This window comes from Sinocyclocheilus anshuiensis, unplaced genomic scaffold (genome assembly GCF_001515605.1).
Source record: "Sinocyclocheilus anshuiensis isolate Anshui unplaced genomic scaffold, SAMN03320099.WGS_v1.1 scaffold627, whole genome shotgun sequence".
In the NCBI taxonomy this organism is placed as follows: Eukaryota; Metazoa; Chordata; class Actinopteri; order Cypriniformes; family Cyprinidae; genus Sinocyclocheilus; species Sinocyclocheilus anshuiensis.
The window spans coordinates 2,644,325-2,661,453 of NW_015549703.1; the positions used below are offsets into that span (position 1 = coordinate 2,644,325).

A 17,129-nucleotide genomic window follows, 5' to 3' on the forward strand; every position below is an offset into this window, starting at 1 on the left:
ATGGAGCGATTACCTTGACGGAGGCGAACTAGGCTATCTGCTGGGTTCATTTTGGAGGTCGTGTATTCTGTAACGAATAATCCACTGAAGGCAAGTTGAAGTGTGAACCCAAGTGCAGTTTATTTGTAAAGGTGATCTAAACATCCAAACAATAATCCGAGACTTGACTTGACATGAACAGACTTGACTAGAACAGAATTGACGAGGCATGAACAGACTTGACTAAAACAGACTTGACTTGGCATGAACAGGACTCACCAACAGCAGAGTTACAACATCAATACACGACAAGGGCACAATGGGAACATGAAGGCTACTTATAGCAGACAAGAGGGTCACAAGACAAGAACAAACCAATGGGAAACAAGACACATGACTAAGACAACCAATCAGAACATGACACAATGAACAGAGGAACCAATGACATGAATACATGAGGGCAAGGGAAGCATGACACAAACAGGGACCATGACTAAACTAAATAATAAAAGACATGAACATGAACATGAAACAAAAACAAAACCCAAACCCCACATTACAATATCTTTATCATTTAAATTCTTTTTTTTTTTTTGGTCAATGCTTATTTCCATACTATTTGTGTTTAGAATTTATTTAAAGTCATTTTATTCAGTGAGAAAAATGTAAAAAAAAGAAGAAAAAAAAAGATCAATTTTCACTAGAGGTCTCAAACCTTTGGACCCCACTTTATTTTTAATTTCCCTTGGCATATTAAGGGTACATTTTCATTGCATCTCCAGTAGATACAGTAAATCATATAAATTTAACCTTATTCAATCTCTCTCTTATTTTATCTGCAGAAACTACCTCTTCAGACTGAATCTAAACAACATTTCACTAATTCAGGTGAGACACAGACCTACAGTGCTTATAAATGGTCAGCATTCTCTACTAGATGATGATTCCTGTTTGATGTGGTCTTTGTGACTTTATATAAGGCCGTCTGTCAGGCCTTTGGGTGTTAGAGAGGGCTGGCTTATGGTTATTGATATTGAAATGAATGGGTCAGTTCCCAAAACTGCCTGGACAGACTTCAAAGAAAGCAGCATTGCCCGGCACAGAGAGCAAGGGGCGTCTTAGCGAATGTACCAAGTTTCTAGTCTGGCTTGGAGCTAAAACCTCTCAGAAGGTCAGCCAGGACTGTCTGAGGTCTAAATAAAGCAGTGAAATGAGACTGTGGTGGCTTTCCCACCTGTTGCTGCTGTTGTATATATCTCTTTTATTCCCCCAGTAATCTCTGTGCCGTGTCTCGTAGCTACCAGACATTTATTGAATGCTCTCACTCGCAGACCACTCATAATGTTTCATGCATGAAGCAGCTTTTGGTTGAAGACTGAATAAAATTTGAGTATCAGTCGCTTTCATTCTCTCTCAGATACCCAGCACACATCTGAATGCACAACAAATAGGAGCTAAATAAGCCACTCCATTCACATATTCCCATGTCTGCGTCTAGTGTTTTGTTTCAATGACGTTACTAAATTTGCAGCAGTTTTCTCCACTGTCCCAGTGGAGAGGATTAGGTGCAATTTCATTTTCCTCCATCTCACCTTCGCCTCTGTATCTCTCCTGGGCGATTCCAAACTGTGAATAAACAAGGCAGATCTTTCTTCATTTCGACTAACCGGAGCATCACAAGGGGAGGCAGGGTCCAAATCGATGAGCAACATTTTGCCAGCTTTTGAGAGTGTCTTTGCCTAAACTGCACACAGAGGGAGAAAATTAAAATAGGCATATGTTATTAAAGGATGAAGAATGAGACACTGGTGACAGAATTGACCTGACAACACTAAGCATGGGTTCTTGAATTGTAACCAAATCACAAAACACCATAATAATACATTTAGTGTTTTTACAATAATGCTGTCAGGATTATGGACTATTCTGTGTGTGTTTTTGCCCCTGTGACCCAGTTTCTTCCTCATGTTGATTGTGTTCATTTGATTCAAGGTGTGTCTCGTTCCTACCTAATTATCCTGCCTTTAAAAGCCCTAGTCCTTTCGGTTCTTTTTTGTCGGGTCTACTTGTTGAATGTCCTCCTTGTTCTTGGTTTTCCTGTGGATTATTAAAGACTGTGTTATTCAAGTACTCCTCGTTTCCTCGTTCCTTGCTCCCCGAGTGAATTGTGACAGAAGACCCGACCGATACAGTTACCTCCGTTTGTACCCTCTTTTTTGTTTATCTTTTTACTCAGTTTTTTGTTTCCGTTGTGTGCCCTATGGATCCCCTCCTTCGCCCCGAATTCATCCTCCTCCTGCTGGAGCAGGGGGGAAATTCGCTCGAGGGTCATACCAGACTGTTTCTGGCTGTGGCCCATCTCACCACTTATCTGGACGACGCGCTCTGCGCGTTCTATGACGCTAGCCTCAACACCGCGTGCAGAGCGCCGTCATCTGAAGATGGCCCTCGAGCTGAATTCGCCACCTTTGTGGAGTGGACACTGGCGAGATATGGATCTCCGTTCCCCGCCGGTTCCCAGGAATGAATCGCCAGTGCCACTCCCGACCCAGAACCCAGCCCACCATCTCCCCGATGCACGGAGCGCATGCCCGAGCCCACCGCTGACGGAGAGCCAGAGCCCGCCGAGAGAGCGACAGAGCTGAGGATCGCCGCGGAGCCAGAGGCCGTGACGTCAGTCAAGGTGTGTGAGCCAGCAACAGCGCCTGCCACGAGGGAGAAAGCCACAAACGGTGTGAGCGCGGAGAGGAGCTCCGCCCCCTGCACCGCGGCTGAGGGTGAGCTGAGTATGGCGGGGCGAAAGTGCCAAGAGGACGAGGAAAGGGTTCCAGCCCCTGAATTCAGTTCAGAGCGCCCTCCTGTGGCCGCTCCTCGAAAATGCTTGCCCTCCCACCCGCTCCAGCCTCCTCCACCGCTGTCGTCTGGCAGCTCCTCTGCTCGCCCTCAGCCCACCGTCATTGCGGTGCGAGCCCCGCGGGACTGCCATCCTCCAGCGTCGCCGTGGCTGGAGTCTCCCTTGACTCCGCCTCCAGCCTCCGAGGCCTGGGGCTCCACCGTGGGTCGACATCATGGCTGTGGCCTGGGTCCTGCTCTGCTCCTCTTGCTCCGGGTCCCTCCTGTCTCCTCCCTAGCTCCTCCCTCATTCGTCGCCCCCCTGGTCTCTGTCTGCCGGCCTCCTCCCGGATATCAGTCCTCCTCCGGAACCTCCTCCCAAGTTCTCACCCACACCTCCCTCTGTTGTTGCTACAGTGCGAGGACGCACCTTCCGGGAGGGGGCGTTATGTCAGGATTATGGACCATTCTGTGTGTGTTTTTGCCCCTGTGACCCAGTTTCTTCCTCATGTTGATTGTGTTAATTTGATTCCAGGTGTGTCTCGCTCCTCCCAATTATCCTGCCTTTAAAAGTCCTAGTCCTTTCAGTTCTTGTTTGTCGGGTCTACTTGTTGAATGTCCTCCTTGTTCTCGGTTTTACTGTGGATTAGTGTGTGTGTGTTATTCAAGTACTCCTCGTTTCCTCGTTCCTTGCTCCCCGAGTGAATTGTGACAAATGCCATGAAATGGAAAATCAAACAAAATTACAGAGGTTGCCCTTTCATAGCTCCTGAGACTAAATTGAGTTCTTGTTCTTAATAACATTGATGGAAAAACTTTTAGTTTACACTACTGTTCAAAAGGGTCAGTCACTTTTATTCAGCAAAGACACTTTAAATTGATAAAAAATGACAGTGAAGACTTTTACATTGTTACATAAAAACAAAGTGCTGGTCTTTTGAACTTTCTATTAATCAAAGGATCTTGCAAAAAAAAAAAAACTAGAGTAATGGCTGCTACAAATTCAGATTTGCCATCACAGGAATAAATTGCATTGGAAAATATATTACAATAGAAAACGGTTTTAAATTGTAATATTTCACAATATTACTGTTTTACTGTATTTTTGACCAAATAAATGCAGCCTTGAAGAGCTGTCTAGAGAGAGATGTCTTTCAAACACACTACAAAAATATTTTCAACCCCAAACATTTGAATGGTGATATAATGGCGATATTAATTTTTTAGTGTTAATTTAATTTTTTATTGTTATTATCTAATAAAAAATAATTACAATTAAATAATTAAATAGATTTCTCTTGTGCTTTTAAATTCTTTATAGAAATGTTCTATGATTATAAATTAGTAACAAAAACTGCAGTAACCAACTAGTATTTTGACAGATGCAACCATGAACATTTTTGTTAGAATTTCAGCACCATATATCACATCTTGTAGCTAGAGATTCTGTTATATGCTTTCATTTTATTCTTATAATAAGCCATTGTTACTGAGCACATTGATATCTGTATAGTATCCTCTCTTATTCATTCATTGCTATCACATTCACACGTTCTTCATCTTTTCATCCTGCTCGCTGTACTTTTGTCCACACTCCCACCTGCGTGCCACCTCTCTCAGTCTCCTTTTGTCCTTCTCCCCACACCATTAGAGCTATCCTGCATCTTTCTGCCAGGAGTGTAATGGGGCTGACAGAAAGCCAGCTCATCTCAGAAATGTATGTCTTGGTGCCAAACACGCAGCCGTTGGCAGGGGAGAGCAACAGCTCAGGCGAGCCTTTTTAACTTTACCCAGGCTGGGGTGAAAAAAGCTGATTCTTACCCTCTGAATTATTCACTGCGCTGACCCATGGGTACGCACCTGCTATCCTCATTTCCGTGAAACTATGAATAAGGGAAATTTGCCATGGCCTGGTATAACGTACGCTACCAGTCAAAAATTGGACACACTTGACTAAAGCTTTGTTTCTTAAGTGATTTTTAAATGCTTGAAAAAAATTACTGTAGTTCTTGGAATTATACAGGTCATAGACATATATAAATGCATGCATATAAAACATATAATTACATATATGTAGATATATACTACCAGTCAAAAATGCTCACCAGGGATTTATTCATGCATTTATTTGATCAAAAATAAAGTACAACAGTATTCTGAAATATTATTACAATAAAAAATCTCTTCTATTTTGATATATTTTAAAATATGATTTATTCCTGTGATGAAAAAGCTAATTTTTCACTGAGTCATTACACAGTGTGATATGATCCTTCAGAAATCATTGTAATGTCCTAACTTGGTGCTTAAGAAACATTTATTATTAATAATGTTGAAACTGGTATTGTAATAATATTTCACAATATTACTGTATATTTACAGAATTTTGATCAAATAAATGCATCCTTTGTGAGCATAAGATACTTCTTTCAAAAACATTTTTAAAAAACCCTTAACAAACTAATAACAAAATTTTGGTCTGTAGTATGTATGTACATATAAAATATATAAATAAAATATTACAAATATTATTATATTATTGTGTGTTTTATGTATTATGTATTTTATGGTTATTATTATTTAAAATTCTTAAATTTATTTATTATGTATTTTATTATTAGTTTTATTATTATTTAAAATTCTTAAATTTATTTATATTTTTTAATTAGGTTTATTTATATAGAAAAATATAATTAAATTTTTTATAGATATTTTTGGACCATATAGTTAAATATGTTTAAAAAAAATATTTCTTTAACTCTCATACTATACTTCCATTTCGATTCTGAAATTTGAATTCGGAAACCATTTGACTGGTATTGTAACTAGGCACTTTGAACATCAGCAATTTGATTTTCAACAACTGCTTTGTGAATCAACCCAGGATGCACAGAAATTATTTATAAATGAAGATCATTTATCTACACCATGTTTTTGTAACTACCACCATTGTCAAAGCATTAGACTTTTCCCAGGATCCCAAACCCGTCTATCCTGAGACAGTGTTTTTTTTTCCGGTGAGATCAGTGCGTGCTGTCTGTGCACACTGTGTTGCTGCTGCTGTTTCCCAAGATCTAAACGGATGCATGAAGCAGCAGGATTCCACTGCTTCCGCCTCATGGGGGACCAGCCATCTCATGGGATCAGGAATAGCTGATGATGTTGGCGTCACTATGTTGGCACAATGGGGGAGCTCAAGGTACTGAGACTGAGACCCACCCACATACTGCGCTCCTTCCGTGCCTCCCTGAGACTCCTTCATGCTGTAAGTAGGTTCTATTACATGAGCAATAGAGAGGAAACTCAGAACACAGCTTCTGTCAGCTTCTCTTTCCTTCTCGGCTCTTGATCCCGTCCCTTTGGTACGCATTTGCGCAAATGCACCAGATTTTCACAGATCAGTTTACAATGTGGGATGAACTTCCTCTCTCACAGTTGAGGCTACAGAATATAGTCAGTCACATCCTCCATAGACATTATTAAATCTGTCATATCTGACTAATGCAATTGCTCAGCAGAAATAAGATAATGACAGTTCATTCTCAGAGCCTGCATTATTCTATTTATGCGCTCATGGCTATTAATTTACATTATGGCTGTATCTAATGTGAAAATAGATGTTCATGCACCATGCTGTTCCGAAAAACAAAAGTTCAGCCATCATCTAAATGCTTTTTGCAAAATGAGGTGGAATAATTTCTCCATTCGCAAAGATGTAGATGTAGTTCGCCAGATATATTAGGGCATGATTTCCCCAGGATTTACGCTACCAGACAGAAGTTTGTACACACTTGAATGAGTTTATAATGATCTTTGATCTAAAGCCCTATGCTTACATTCTTGATATGTTTTGTAGACAAATATAAATTGGATTTATGTACATTGTATTTTTTTTTTAGAAAGGCACAGTTTTATTTTATTTTTTTCATGCATTTGGCACACATGCACCAGGATGCACCCTTATAAAGTTGGTTGAGGGAACGGCCAGAGTATGTTAAGCTACTTTGACCAAACTAAAACATAATAAGTTTTCATGTTTGTATAATTTGTAGCAATGCATAATTCCTATACACTCTAAAAAATGCTGGGTTAAATACAACCCAGTGCTGGGTAAAATAGGGACAAACCCAGCAATTGGGTTGTTTTGACCCAGTGGTTGGGTTACTACCCAGAAGGCTGGGTTAAACATTTAACCCAACCGCTGGGTCAAAACAGACCAATTGCTGGGTTTGTCCCTATTTTACCCAGCACTGGGTTGTATTTAACCCAGCATTTTTTAGAGTGTACTAACAGTTGTGTAATTTTATTGTCTTGATGCTTTTACTGTTCCTTTAACATTTGGGAAATAATAAAAATAAAGAACAATTTGGTTTGTCCAAACATCTTGACTGGTATACCGAAGGGTCTCAGAATGTAGAGAAGCTTAGATCTGACACATAAGAGGCTCAGAACCTCTGGAGATGGAACCAGACCTCAGGGTCACTGAAGAGTGATGTGATGTTATGAATGGGGATGAAGAGCTATGGGAGAGGAGCGTTCTCTTTACTAAGGAGCCAGGAATGAGATAAAGCCCACAGTTCGACAGGACTGGAATGTAAACAGATGGGTCATGCATGAATAAGTTTGTGGAATCTCAAGTATCCATCATCCCTCTTCTTTATCCAATGGATTCGCTTGCATGCGACCACATAGTCATAACAGCATCCTCCCTCCATCTCTCAGTGGAATCTCTGTCACAACTCCCCTTCTGTCTTTGTTGATTTTTGTTTTTATGTCATGCAAGCACATAAAGTACACTAAAGGATAAGAATTTAATGCCACTGAGGATTCCAGTCACTGCTCAGTCTGATTCGGTTCATAGTTTTCAGGTCCAAGTTCATGTATGGACCCAAGTGAATTGTGTGGATGTGCTTGATGGATTGCTTTTTTTTGTATCTGACACAGTTGAATTAGGATGACTAGCAGCTAGTTTTTCTAAGTTGTCATTTGTCATGTGTTAGAAGCTAGTTACACTGCCGTCCAAATGTTTGGGCTCTTTAAAAAAAAAAATGAAATTAATACTTTTATTTAGCAGGGATGCATTAAATTGATAAAAAAAAAAAGTGACAGTAAAGACTTTTATAATGTCAAAGCAAAGCAAAGTAAAGTAAAGTAAAGTAAAGTAAAGTAAAGTAAAGTAAAGTAAAGTAAAGTAAAGTAAAGTAAAGTAAAGTAAAGTAAAGTAAAGTAAAGTAAAGTAAAGTAAAGTAAAGTAAAGTAAAGTAAAGTAAAGTAAAGTAAAGTAAAGTAAAGTAAAGTAAAGTAAAGTAAAGTAAAGTAAAGTAAAGTAAAGTAAAGTAAAGTAAAGTAAAGTAAAGTAAAGTAAAGTAAAGTAAAGTAAAGTAAAGTAAAGTAAAGTAAAATAAAATAAATGCCTTTCTTTTAAACTTTCAACTCAATTAATCCTGAAGTAAAATTGTTCAGTTTCCATATTAAGCAGAACAACTGTTTCATACAGTTTAATAACAAGAAATATTCCTTACGCACAAAATCAGCATATTAGGATGATTTCTGAATTCAACTGAATTTCTGATTCAGCTTTGTCATCACAGGAATAAATTACATTTTAGAAGATATTAAAATAGAAACCAATTATTTTAAATTGTAAAAATATTTCATAATATTGCTGTTTTACTTTTTATTTGATCAAATAAAGGCAGCTTTGGTGAGCATAAGAAACTTTTCGAGAAAATTAAAAAAAATCTTTCTGTGACATTTGCTTTAGCATTTCTTTTATAAAATTATCTAAAATGTCATGGCAGACAGTTTTAGCAGATTGTCTGCATGCAGTTGGACATCTTTCATTTAGCCTCTGAAAATGTATGAGGGATTTTGGTAATAAATCAGTGCTCAGCGTAGAATAAATAAATGAAAAGCAATACAGGTAAACATAAACTGAGAGATTAGTACTGCTGTCACAGCCTTCCTTCTGGTGTAATTTCAGAGCATTTCGCATGGCCAAGATAAGAGAATTTAAGATTAACCTTTCATTGTGCGGCTCTACAGTGTACCACCTTAAGAATTTCCTCGAAATAGTCATGTCTGATTTTTTTTCTATTGCTATTTCACAATGTTTTCATGAGGCTATCAAGACCTGTAAAGGCTGTGTAAAGAACGAGGAATCTTTTGAAGGTCCTGACCCATTTCAGAGCATAAAGCACCATGAAGAACCCAATCAGATGCTTTTCTCCAAATGATGAAGCCAACTGACATCAGTTTATTTCTTTTTCTCTCTATACAATGACCAAAACAGCATTGGACTCCATTGGACAAGACATATGAAAGTATGGCTGATCATAAATTCTCCCCATCTTTCCCATCCTCTCTGTGTTTGTACAATAGCCTGAACCAGAGGTCAATAATACTTCACTCTACTCACAGAATTCCCACACATTTGCTCTGAAAGGTACACTGGTTGGTCTATATCCAAAATTCAAACATCCGAGACGTCAGTCTCTGCATTGACAAGACAGAGGTCTCTGCTCTCTGTCAACAGACAACGGCGTGAGAGCGCTGTGTGCCGAATGCATTCAGTAGACATTGTTACAGCTGCTTTGGACGGCGACCCCTGTGGTCAAGAGGTGACTGCCCCCTTCAGCCGTAACCAATAAAACAGGAAGTACCCGACGTGAGCAAATAGCAGCTGGGAACAAGAGCTGTTTAGATTCTGCTCTGGTGTTGTTTTGGTTAGAAAAATATGTTCAGTGTTCACAAATACTCTGCGGTGATTATGAAACAGCATCCGGCTCAACAGATGGAAATGCATGAGCACAATGGTGGCTGCTGCTCTCATTTATTCTAATGATCTTACAGAGGCTCGCAGGATCACGGCAGCAGCTATGTGGCGTGCTACATTTTTCATATTCCGGCTCTCGTGGGACGGCTGAGGCCTTAGGAAAAGGATGCTCCAGACTGGAGATCAAAATGAGGAAAAGCAACGCTAAGTGTCTTCTTTTTGATGTGATCACTCAGCGGTTGCCCAAGGTGCAAATTTCAACTCTCTGACCTCAGAGTTTGATGAATCTGGGCTGATTTCATCCTACCTACTCATGATTAATTTCCCTCTGCAATTTGCCCAGATTGAATTATTGATGCAGTCTTTGCCACTGGTGGGCTAATTTGTGACATATAGACAATGGAAGGAGACAGTGAAATCCAATGGGAAATGCCTTTTTAAATAAAAAATTATTTAACTTGGCTTGCAGCAGGCATTTGTACTCATGGCTAGTCTTGTTAACAAAATTACTGGCAAAAATATTTGATCACAAAAGATTTTTTAATGTGTAATTTTATTTGTCAATTTGCCTTTGATAAAAAGTAGAAGTAGAAAATTACATTGTTATTAACTCCTAAAAGTGCTATTATTATTACATTTTAAAGATATTTTTGTCAAATGTCCAATACTACAAAAATAAATAAATAAAATAAAATAAAAATAATAATCAGATTTTTTTTTTTTTAATTAATCAGTATTTTTGACTTGGTAAAATGTCTAAACATCTTAAAAATACATTTACAGATAATAAGATATTACTTTAAAAAATATTATAAGACTTAAAACTTTAAGAAAATAAACTTTAAAGATATTTACTGAAAATAAGTATTTTCAAGTACATTTCTAAAGTAAATGTGTTATTTTTTTAAATGTAAAGATAGAACACAACAAATAAAAATGAAACCAAAAAAAGTTAAAAAAAATTCTATATCCTATGCAAGTTTGTGTCACAAGTACATTTGACATGGGGTAAAATGAAACAAGGAAAGCAATTCTCAGGCTTTGCTTTAATTTTATACTCATCCCTCTTTTTATGTTTAGCAGATAGAAGAAGAAGTTGCTGTAGCTTCAAATATGACTATTATTGGACAACAGATGGCAAATATTTAAATCTTATTGATTTTTTTGTTTTTTGCTTTCCAGTAAAATGAAACATTTAGATAATATGACTTTTTAGAGTATGTATAATTAATATTTTTCCCTTTTGGAAAACAAAAGATTTTTCTTCTTTTAAGAATAAACTCAGTTTAAGCATAAATCACTTATTGTGATTTATGCTTAAAAGTACGCTCAAACCTGGATCAGAAAAGTACTGCAGCGTCGTGGTGCCTCAGTCTCTCACATCATTGCTCTTTTGCGTGAGAGGTTTGTAACTTGCTGAGGCAGTTGGGTTCACTCAAAATGGCCTTCTTAAATTAAAGCCATCACTCACGTCCACACATACGCCTTTACTGTGCGTGCGATGATGCTTTTATCCCGGTGTTGTAGTGCAACCACATTGTTAGAGCTGTGCATTAGACACTGACCTGTTGCTTCATTTCTCATCCTGTTTTTCCAGCCCCAAGTAAATGCGTTCAGACGGCACAGCTGTGAACCTTCAAAGGGCTCACTATTTGCATGTCCTGGGCACACACACGTCTCTAGACAAAACCAGGCAGTACCCTTATTCAGGCCTACGGAGCGGGGTGTTCACCCACATGCTACACTGCCTCTATTTTTCTGATGGTGAATATGGTTTTGGAATGTGAAGTGAGAGAGAGAGACGGCTCAGGGAATGCCATGGGGGAAGGAGGAGATGTTAGAGAGCATATCTGCGCCCTCTTGTGTAAGGTTCAGTGTTCTTAGACAATGAGGCGAAGGTATTGAGAGTCATGTCACATCTTTGAGGGCGGCGGTAAATGGGGATGGGGCCGCTTGAATAGGGCACTCTGTTAAAGGACAAAACAGGGCGGTGCCTCGGCTTGCCTATTGAAGCACACAGACCTTGAAGATCCGCAATGAGACGGATAGCCTCGCTGCTCCAGCCGGCTGGATGGGGGCGGAGCCATCACACTTTAATCAGGGGCCTCCTTAATGAGTATGCAAATGACGTTTTCATCCCAAACCAGTAAAGTTTTGGAGGGAAGGGAGTGTTCATGCAAACAATTAGTCATTGGTATTTTTGACTTGTTTTCTGGTAAAATATCTAAACATTTTTAAAAATAAATTTACTAGAAAAGTGAAATTGTGTTAGAAGAGAATATTTATTTTTTCATTTAAAACAATTGTTTGCGAGGCGGGTAAAAAAAAACTTGTTTTGATATCAAGTATCACAAGAAAAATGTATCTTAATTTAAGATTTTTTTTTTTTTAATGAATTAATTCCAAAAATGAAACATCTCATACAGATTCTATATCTATATTTAATTAAAACCAATAATGATTAAGACTTTTTTGCAAGGAAAGGAAAATTTTGCACAGTCTGTATATCCTAAGAAATTATGTGTAAAAGTACTTTTGACAAAGCGACTCACTGGCTTTGGTCTTTCTTTGTTTCTTTTTTCTTATTTTTATTTTATTTATTTTATTTTATTTTTTATTCTACTTTGCAGATGCTTTAGACGATGCTTTAGCTTCCTATATGAGACTGTTGTTGGAAAACAGAATGCAAGGATTACATATAAAACACCATCTGCAAGAAAATTCATATGCAAAGTTTACATGAAATTTCAAAGAGTGCTATCAGTGTCCAGAAGCCTGTACTTTAGCCAGGAAAGTTTAGCTTGAGCCAGACCTGTATTTGATTTTTTTTCCTTTGCTTTAATATGTGCTATAGTTTGTTTATAATGATCCCTTTTGCTGTGTATGTTTAAATGATTCATATTATATAATTCATTAACAAAAAAAGGTTATATTATGCATGCAGTTTTATGACCATGTATGATTTAGATATATTTTAGGAATATTGTTATTTTTAAAAAATTCATTTGCCAACATATTGTGGGACATAAATGGTGTCTTCGTAATGACGAGTAACAAGTGCTTGAAGGTGGCCTGAGGACAGGTGCAGTGTCCCATGATGTGCTTTTTGGTTATAACACTTGTAATGTGCCAGCGAGACAATAGCCTTATCAACGGAAGCACACAGCTTGCAAACTGGGTAATTCTCCACCATCCTGCCCTATCTTGTGCTCGTATTAGCATTTTCTCAATACTTGATGTGAATGGAATGCATTTTCTATCCCGGCGTTGTTTCTGTGCCTCACTAATTTATGTATAAATAAATCCCAACTATTTTATCCCTCCATGAAAAATTCATGATACTATTTCATGAGGATGCCAGGGGCAGGGCGCTTGGTGCCACCACCATTATGCCACAAATAGTGGTGCCGAGTGTGATTTCTGAGCTAGTGCACATGCACGGTGCAGTGGCCTCATTAGACCAGCGAGATCCAATTGCAGAGCCACATTAGACTGCACAGTCTCACTCAGCACACATGCCTCACTGTGTTTTTCATTTGACAGCTTTGTAGGCGAAACGGATGCTCATCTGTGATTTCAACGTCTTTTATACCCTTTAGGGAGTTTTACAGCTATTCCCAGTTGAAAAAAAAAGCATTTTGGACTACTTTATGGTGCATCATTTGTTGTAGGGATGTGAAACTGTCGTTTATCTTTCTTAGCATATGTCTCTATTTTCATCAAACCTCTTCAGTTTAAGAGGAAGCTACTGTGAGTCTATTTTTCAGTTTTTAGTTTAAAAGTGAATCATTGTAGCTATTTTTTTTTTAATTTTTATTATTTGATTTTGAAATCATTCTAATAATAATAATAATAAGAAGAAGAATAGCAATAATGATTAATAATAATAATAATAAACATTATTTTATTTATTTATTTATTTTATTGATAATGCAAAATTAAGTGTAGTATAAGAAAAAAAAAAAATGTAGTAGTAATAATATTAGTAATGATAAATTATTATTATTATTATTATTATTATTAAACCTTCATTTTTTTAATGTTACTGATAATGCTTAATTAAATCCAGTATAAGAATTTTTTTTTTTAAAAGATTGAAATGTATTATTATTAGTAGTAGTAGTAGTAGTAGTAGTAATAAAGAACAAAAATAATAACAGTTTTAATAATAACCATTTTTATTTTATTTTATTTTATCAGTAAAGCTACACGAAATCCAGTGTAAGACCACATTTTTTGCTAGCGTTTATGACAGGGTACTTGAACCGTACTGATGGGGTTATGGGGGTATAAGACAAAAAAAGGTTGAAAAACCCAGGCTTAATGAACAAACAGTTACGTCATTACCTCTGCATGCTTTTAATCTATATATCACCTCATCCTCTTTGGCATAACACTTGTCCAAAGTAATTTGTCATACAAAGGTTCAAACCTCCCACCAGTGAAAAGCTCTCCCATCTCCATCCACCCCAGCCTGGTGGATTCTGGCCCAGGGTTTCCAAATTCACATTCAAGCCTTCGCCAAACATGGCATACAGTGTGCTTTTCACAGCCTGCCTCTTCAGAATGCTTTTTGGGAATAGCATTGGAGGGCTGGCATTGTTCCAGTGTGGTGTGAAGAGAGGGACTGCCGTGGCTAAGGTCAGGGTTAAGCTGACGGATTCTTCCAGAAAACAGGGGCTCACAGACAAGATGTTAATGACCTGAACGATGACTCACCGCTTAGGCATCGATCACAAACATGTCTCAGTCCTGAAACACACATGAATGCAAACACAAACAAAAGAGCACCAGATCTGTGTGGCATTGTTGTACATGACAACTTTGGTGCTGTTAACTGCTTTGACTGGCAAGAAGGAAGTAGCTAAATCTATACATGCAACCATTAAAAATCCAGGCAGTTTCTCAGTATTAATTGGTCAGTTCACCCACAAATGGAAGTTTTACCATGATTTACTCATCCTTATGTAGTTTCAAGCCATTGTGACTTTCTTCAGGTTTGAAAAGTTTTGATGCAAGAACTCTTTTCCACCAAGTGATTGCTGGTGAGCTCCTAATATGATGAAAAAAAATTGGCCTCTGCAATAGTTCTCAAATCTTATTCACATGTTGCATCAAAACATGTCAATGTCAAGGATGACTAAATGCTCTTGTGTTTATCCTATTTAGAAATACAAATGACATTTGAGAGCTGTGGTGTAGGACAAAGTCTTTTTGAATTTTCGTCTTGTTGATTGATGTATTTTTCTTTGTCCAGTTACATCAACTCACCGACCAATAAGATATAATCTGAAAGGTGCATTGCGCCACCTATTGAAATGTCCTTTTCGTTCAGTCTGGCGAATGTTATTTCACTTTGGGTTTAATAGTTAATCAATTTTTCATTTAGCTCTTAATTCTGTCTTGACGTCACCGTCATTCTTGGTCTCACTTATCCAATCTGCATGAAAATGCTCAACTTCATCAAATCCAAATACAACATTATGGGCTATATTTGCTGTTTTTAATTGGCATGTGGGGAAAAATTAACCAAGAATATCTTGAATCTCTCTTAAGCACACCAACTTCGTGTCTGGAGCTTGTTCATTCAATTATTTGATGAATTTGTCTATTTCTCTTCCTTCTTGCTTTGCCATATTCCTCCAGGTTCAAATGTTCACAATAATTATGATTCAGTCCCATCAGTCAGAGCTCACTTGAGCCACAGCATGACAAGTCATGTAAGAGGAAATTGCGCTATTAATACACTAAACCAATTACCATCAGCTTCATCTCCTTTTCCACATTGAACGGCTTCATATGTTTCTAATATTTCCTTTGAACCTTAGTGGGCCATACAAACAAATTAACTATATTTAGAGTTTCAGTCAAGATCTGAACCAATGGGACCTCAAGCTGAGAGATAAAGGTGGTAGCTTTGTGCTTATATCTGAATAATTTGTGAAAGGTGCGTTTGATTGTGCTCACCTTAAAGGGATAGCTGAGTAATTAATGACAGAATTGTCATTTTTGGTGAACTAACCCTTTAAGACAGCAGGATTGCAGTTTTTAAGTGCTGCCTCTATTATTGTTGGCTGGACACACAGCTCTAAGGGGACATAATTGGGCAGAGGAAAATGGAGTGTCTTGCGCTGGTGAAAAAAAAAAAGAGAGAAGACGACGAGGTCTCTGTGCGTGAATGAGACTAGGGGATGGTATTTACATGCAAATTGCATCTGGTCTTCCAACTGTCTAGTTACCTCACCCTTTTAAGACACTGGCCCACTTATCATGCTGTTTACACAATAAACACCACAATAAGGTTAATGTCTTTTGATGCATCTGGCTAAATGCAATATTATCATTAACAGTTGTGTAACCTGGCTCCTGCTTTATTGCAAACAGCTGCCGGGCAACTGCGAATCATGGCAAGTCACTTTTTCGGGGTTTATTTTGGTTTCCTAGGCGACGGAATGGGGCCCAGACGAAGACACCAGGAGGTCCTGTCAAAGCAAAGGGAAGACGGAGGTAACTTTAAACCCCCAGGTTCTCTGTTGAATAGGCACATTTCTTTTAAAACGCTGACAGCCCATTGGCCAGAGGGGTCAGGTATTGTTGAGGTTTGTGGGAGGGCAATATGTTGAGCTTACTTATTCAGTATTTTAAAGCCCAGAGGTCAGTATTTTCTTTCTTGAGCGTATCATTCGCTGAATGTGAAAGGCAAAATGAAAAATCCACTAGCAGATTAAAGCATTGGCAGAAAATGCTTAGCTCTTTTGACTGGATCTAAAGGCAGGTTCTTTTAACCGACACTAAAACCTAGTTTGACTTTTTTCCTGTGTAACATATTATTGTCATTAACAACAGGAGTGGCATTATTCCCTTATTTCCCAGAATGATGCACATCTTCTGCTTCAACTGATCTGCTGCTCAATTTTTCAGTAAATGATGAACATTAAACCAACATGGTGGCAGTCTTGAATAGACAGTACAAATCACAGTCTGTTCCCTTAGCTGTTAATTTAAGGCACGTGGCTTTATGCCTCAGTGGCGTTTGGGTGCTTATGACATCCCTTCCTGTTCAAAATGCTGTCACTTTTACAGTCAGCTGCACAAAAAGGTTGATGCTGTGACTCGCTGATCCAGTGTTAGACGGAATTATTTTTGGTTTGTACTAGTACAAATGAAAGCTGAGGTAATCTCACTCTTTGGTGAAGCGTAGGTGCTCTCACAGGAAACTGTGTATGTGTTCGGAATTAATGTTAATAATTTCTAAAAGAAAGTTAATAATTTGTATAATAATTTTGTCCCCAAAAAACAGTCCCAATAGGATTGGACAAGAATACTACAACAATTCCCTTTCTGTTTTAATACTGTTCGTACTATAAATGTATATTTATAAATAAAATATAAAACTGCTATTTTAAACTGCAATATTATTTTTGTATTACTGTATTTTCTTGATATTTCATAATCCTACTGTTGGTTAAAAAAATGCAACCCGGGTGAGCATAAGAGACTTTTTTCAAAACTCCAATCTTTTTTGCAACTCTAAGCTTTTGAA

At 37.8% G+C, this 17,129-nt stretch overlaps 1 protein-coding gene across 1 annotated transcript in view; it reads left to right on the plus strand.

Annotated features, from left to right (window-relative positions):
* Positions 1 to 17,129, plus strand: part of LOC107660660 (semaphorin-5B-like) — a 141,346-nt gene that overhangs the window by 75,927 nt on the left and 48,290 nt on the right. Inside the window, exons 6-7 of the mRNA XM_016450047.1 lie at positions 822 to 867; positions 16,031 to 16,093. Coding sequence (XP_016305533.1) covers positions 822 to 867; positions 16,031 to 16,093 — 109 coding nt within the window. The remainder of the gene's footprint in view (positions 1 to 821; positions 868 to 16,030; positions 16,094 to 17,129) is intronic.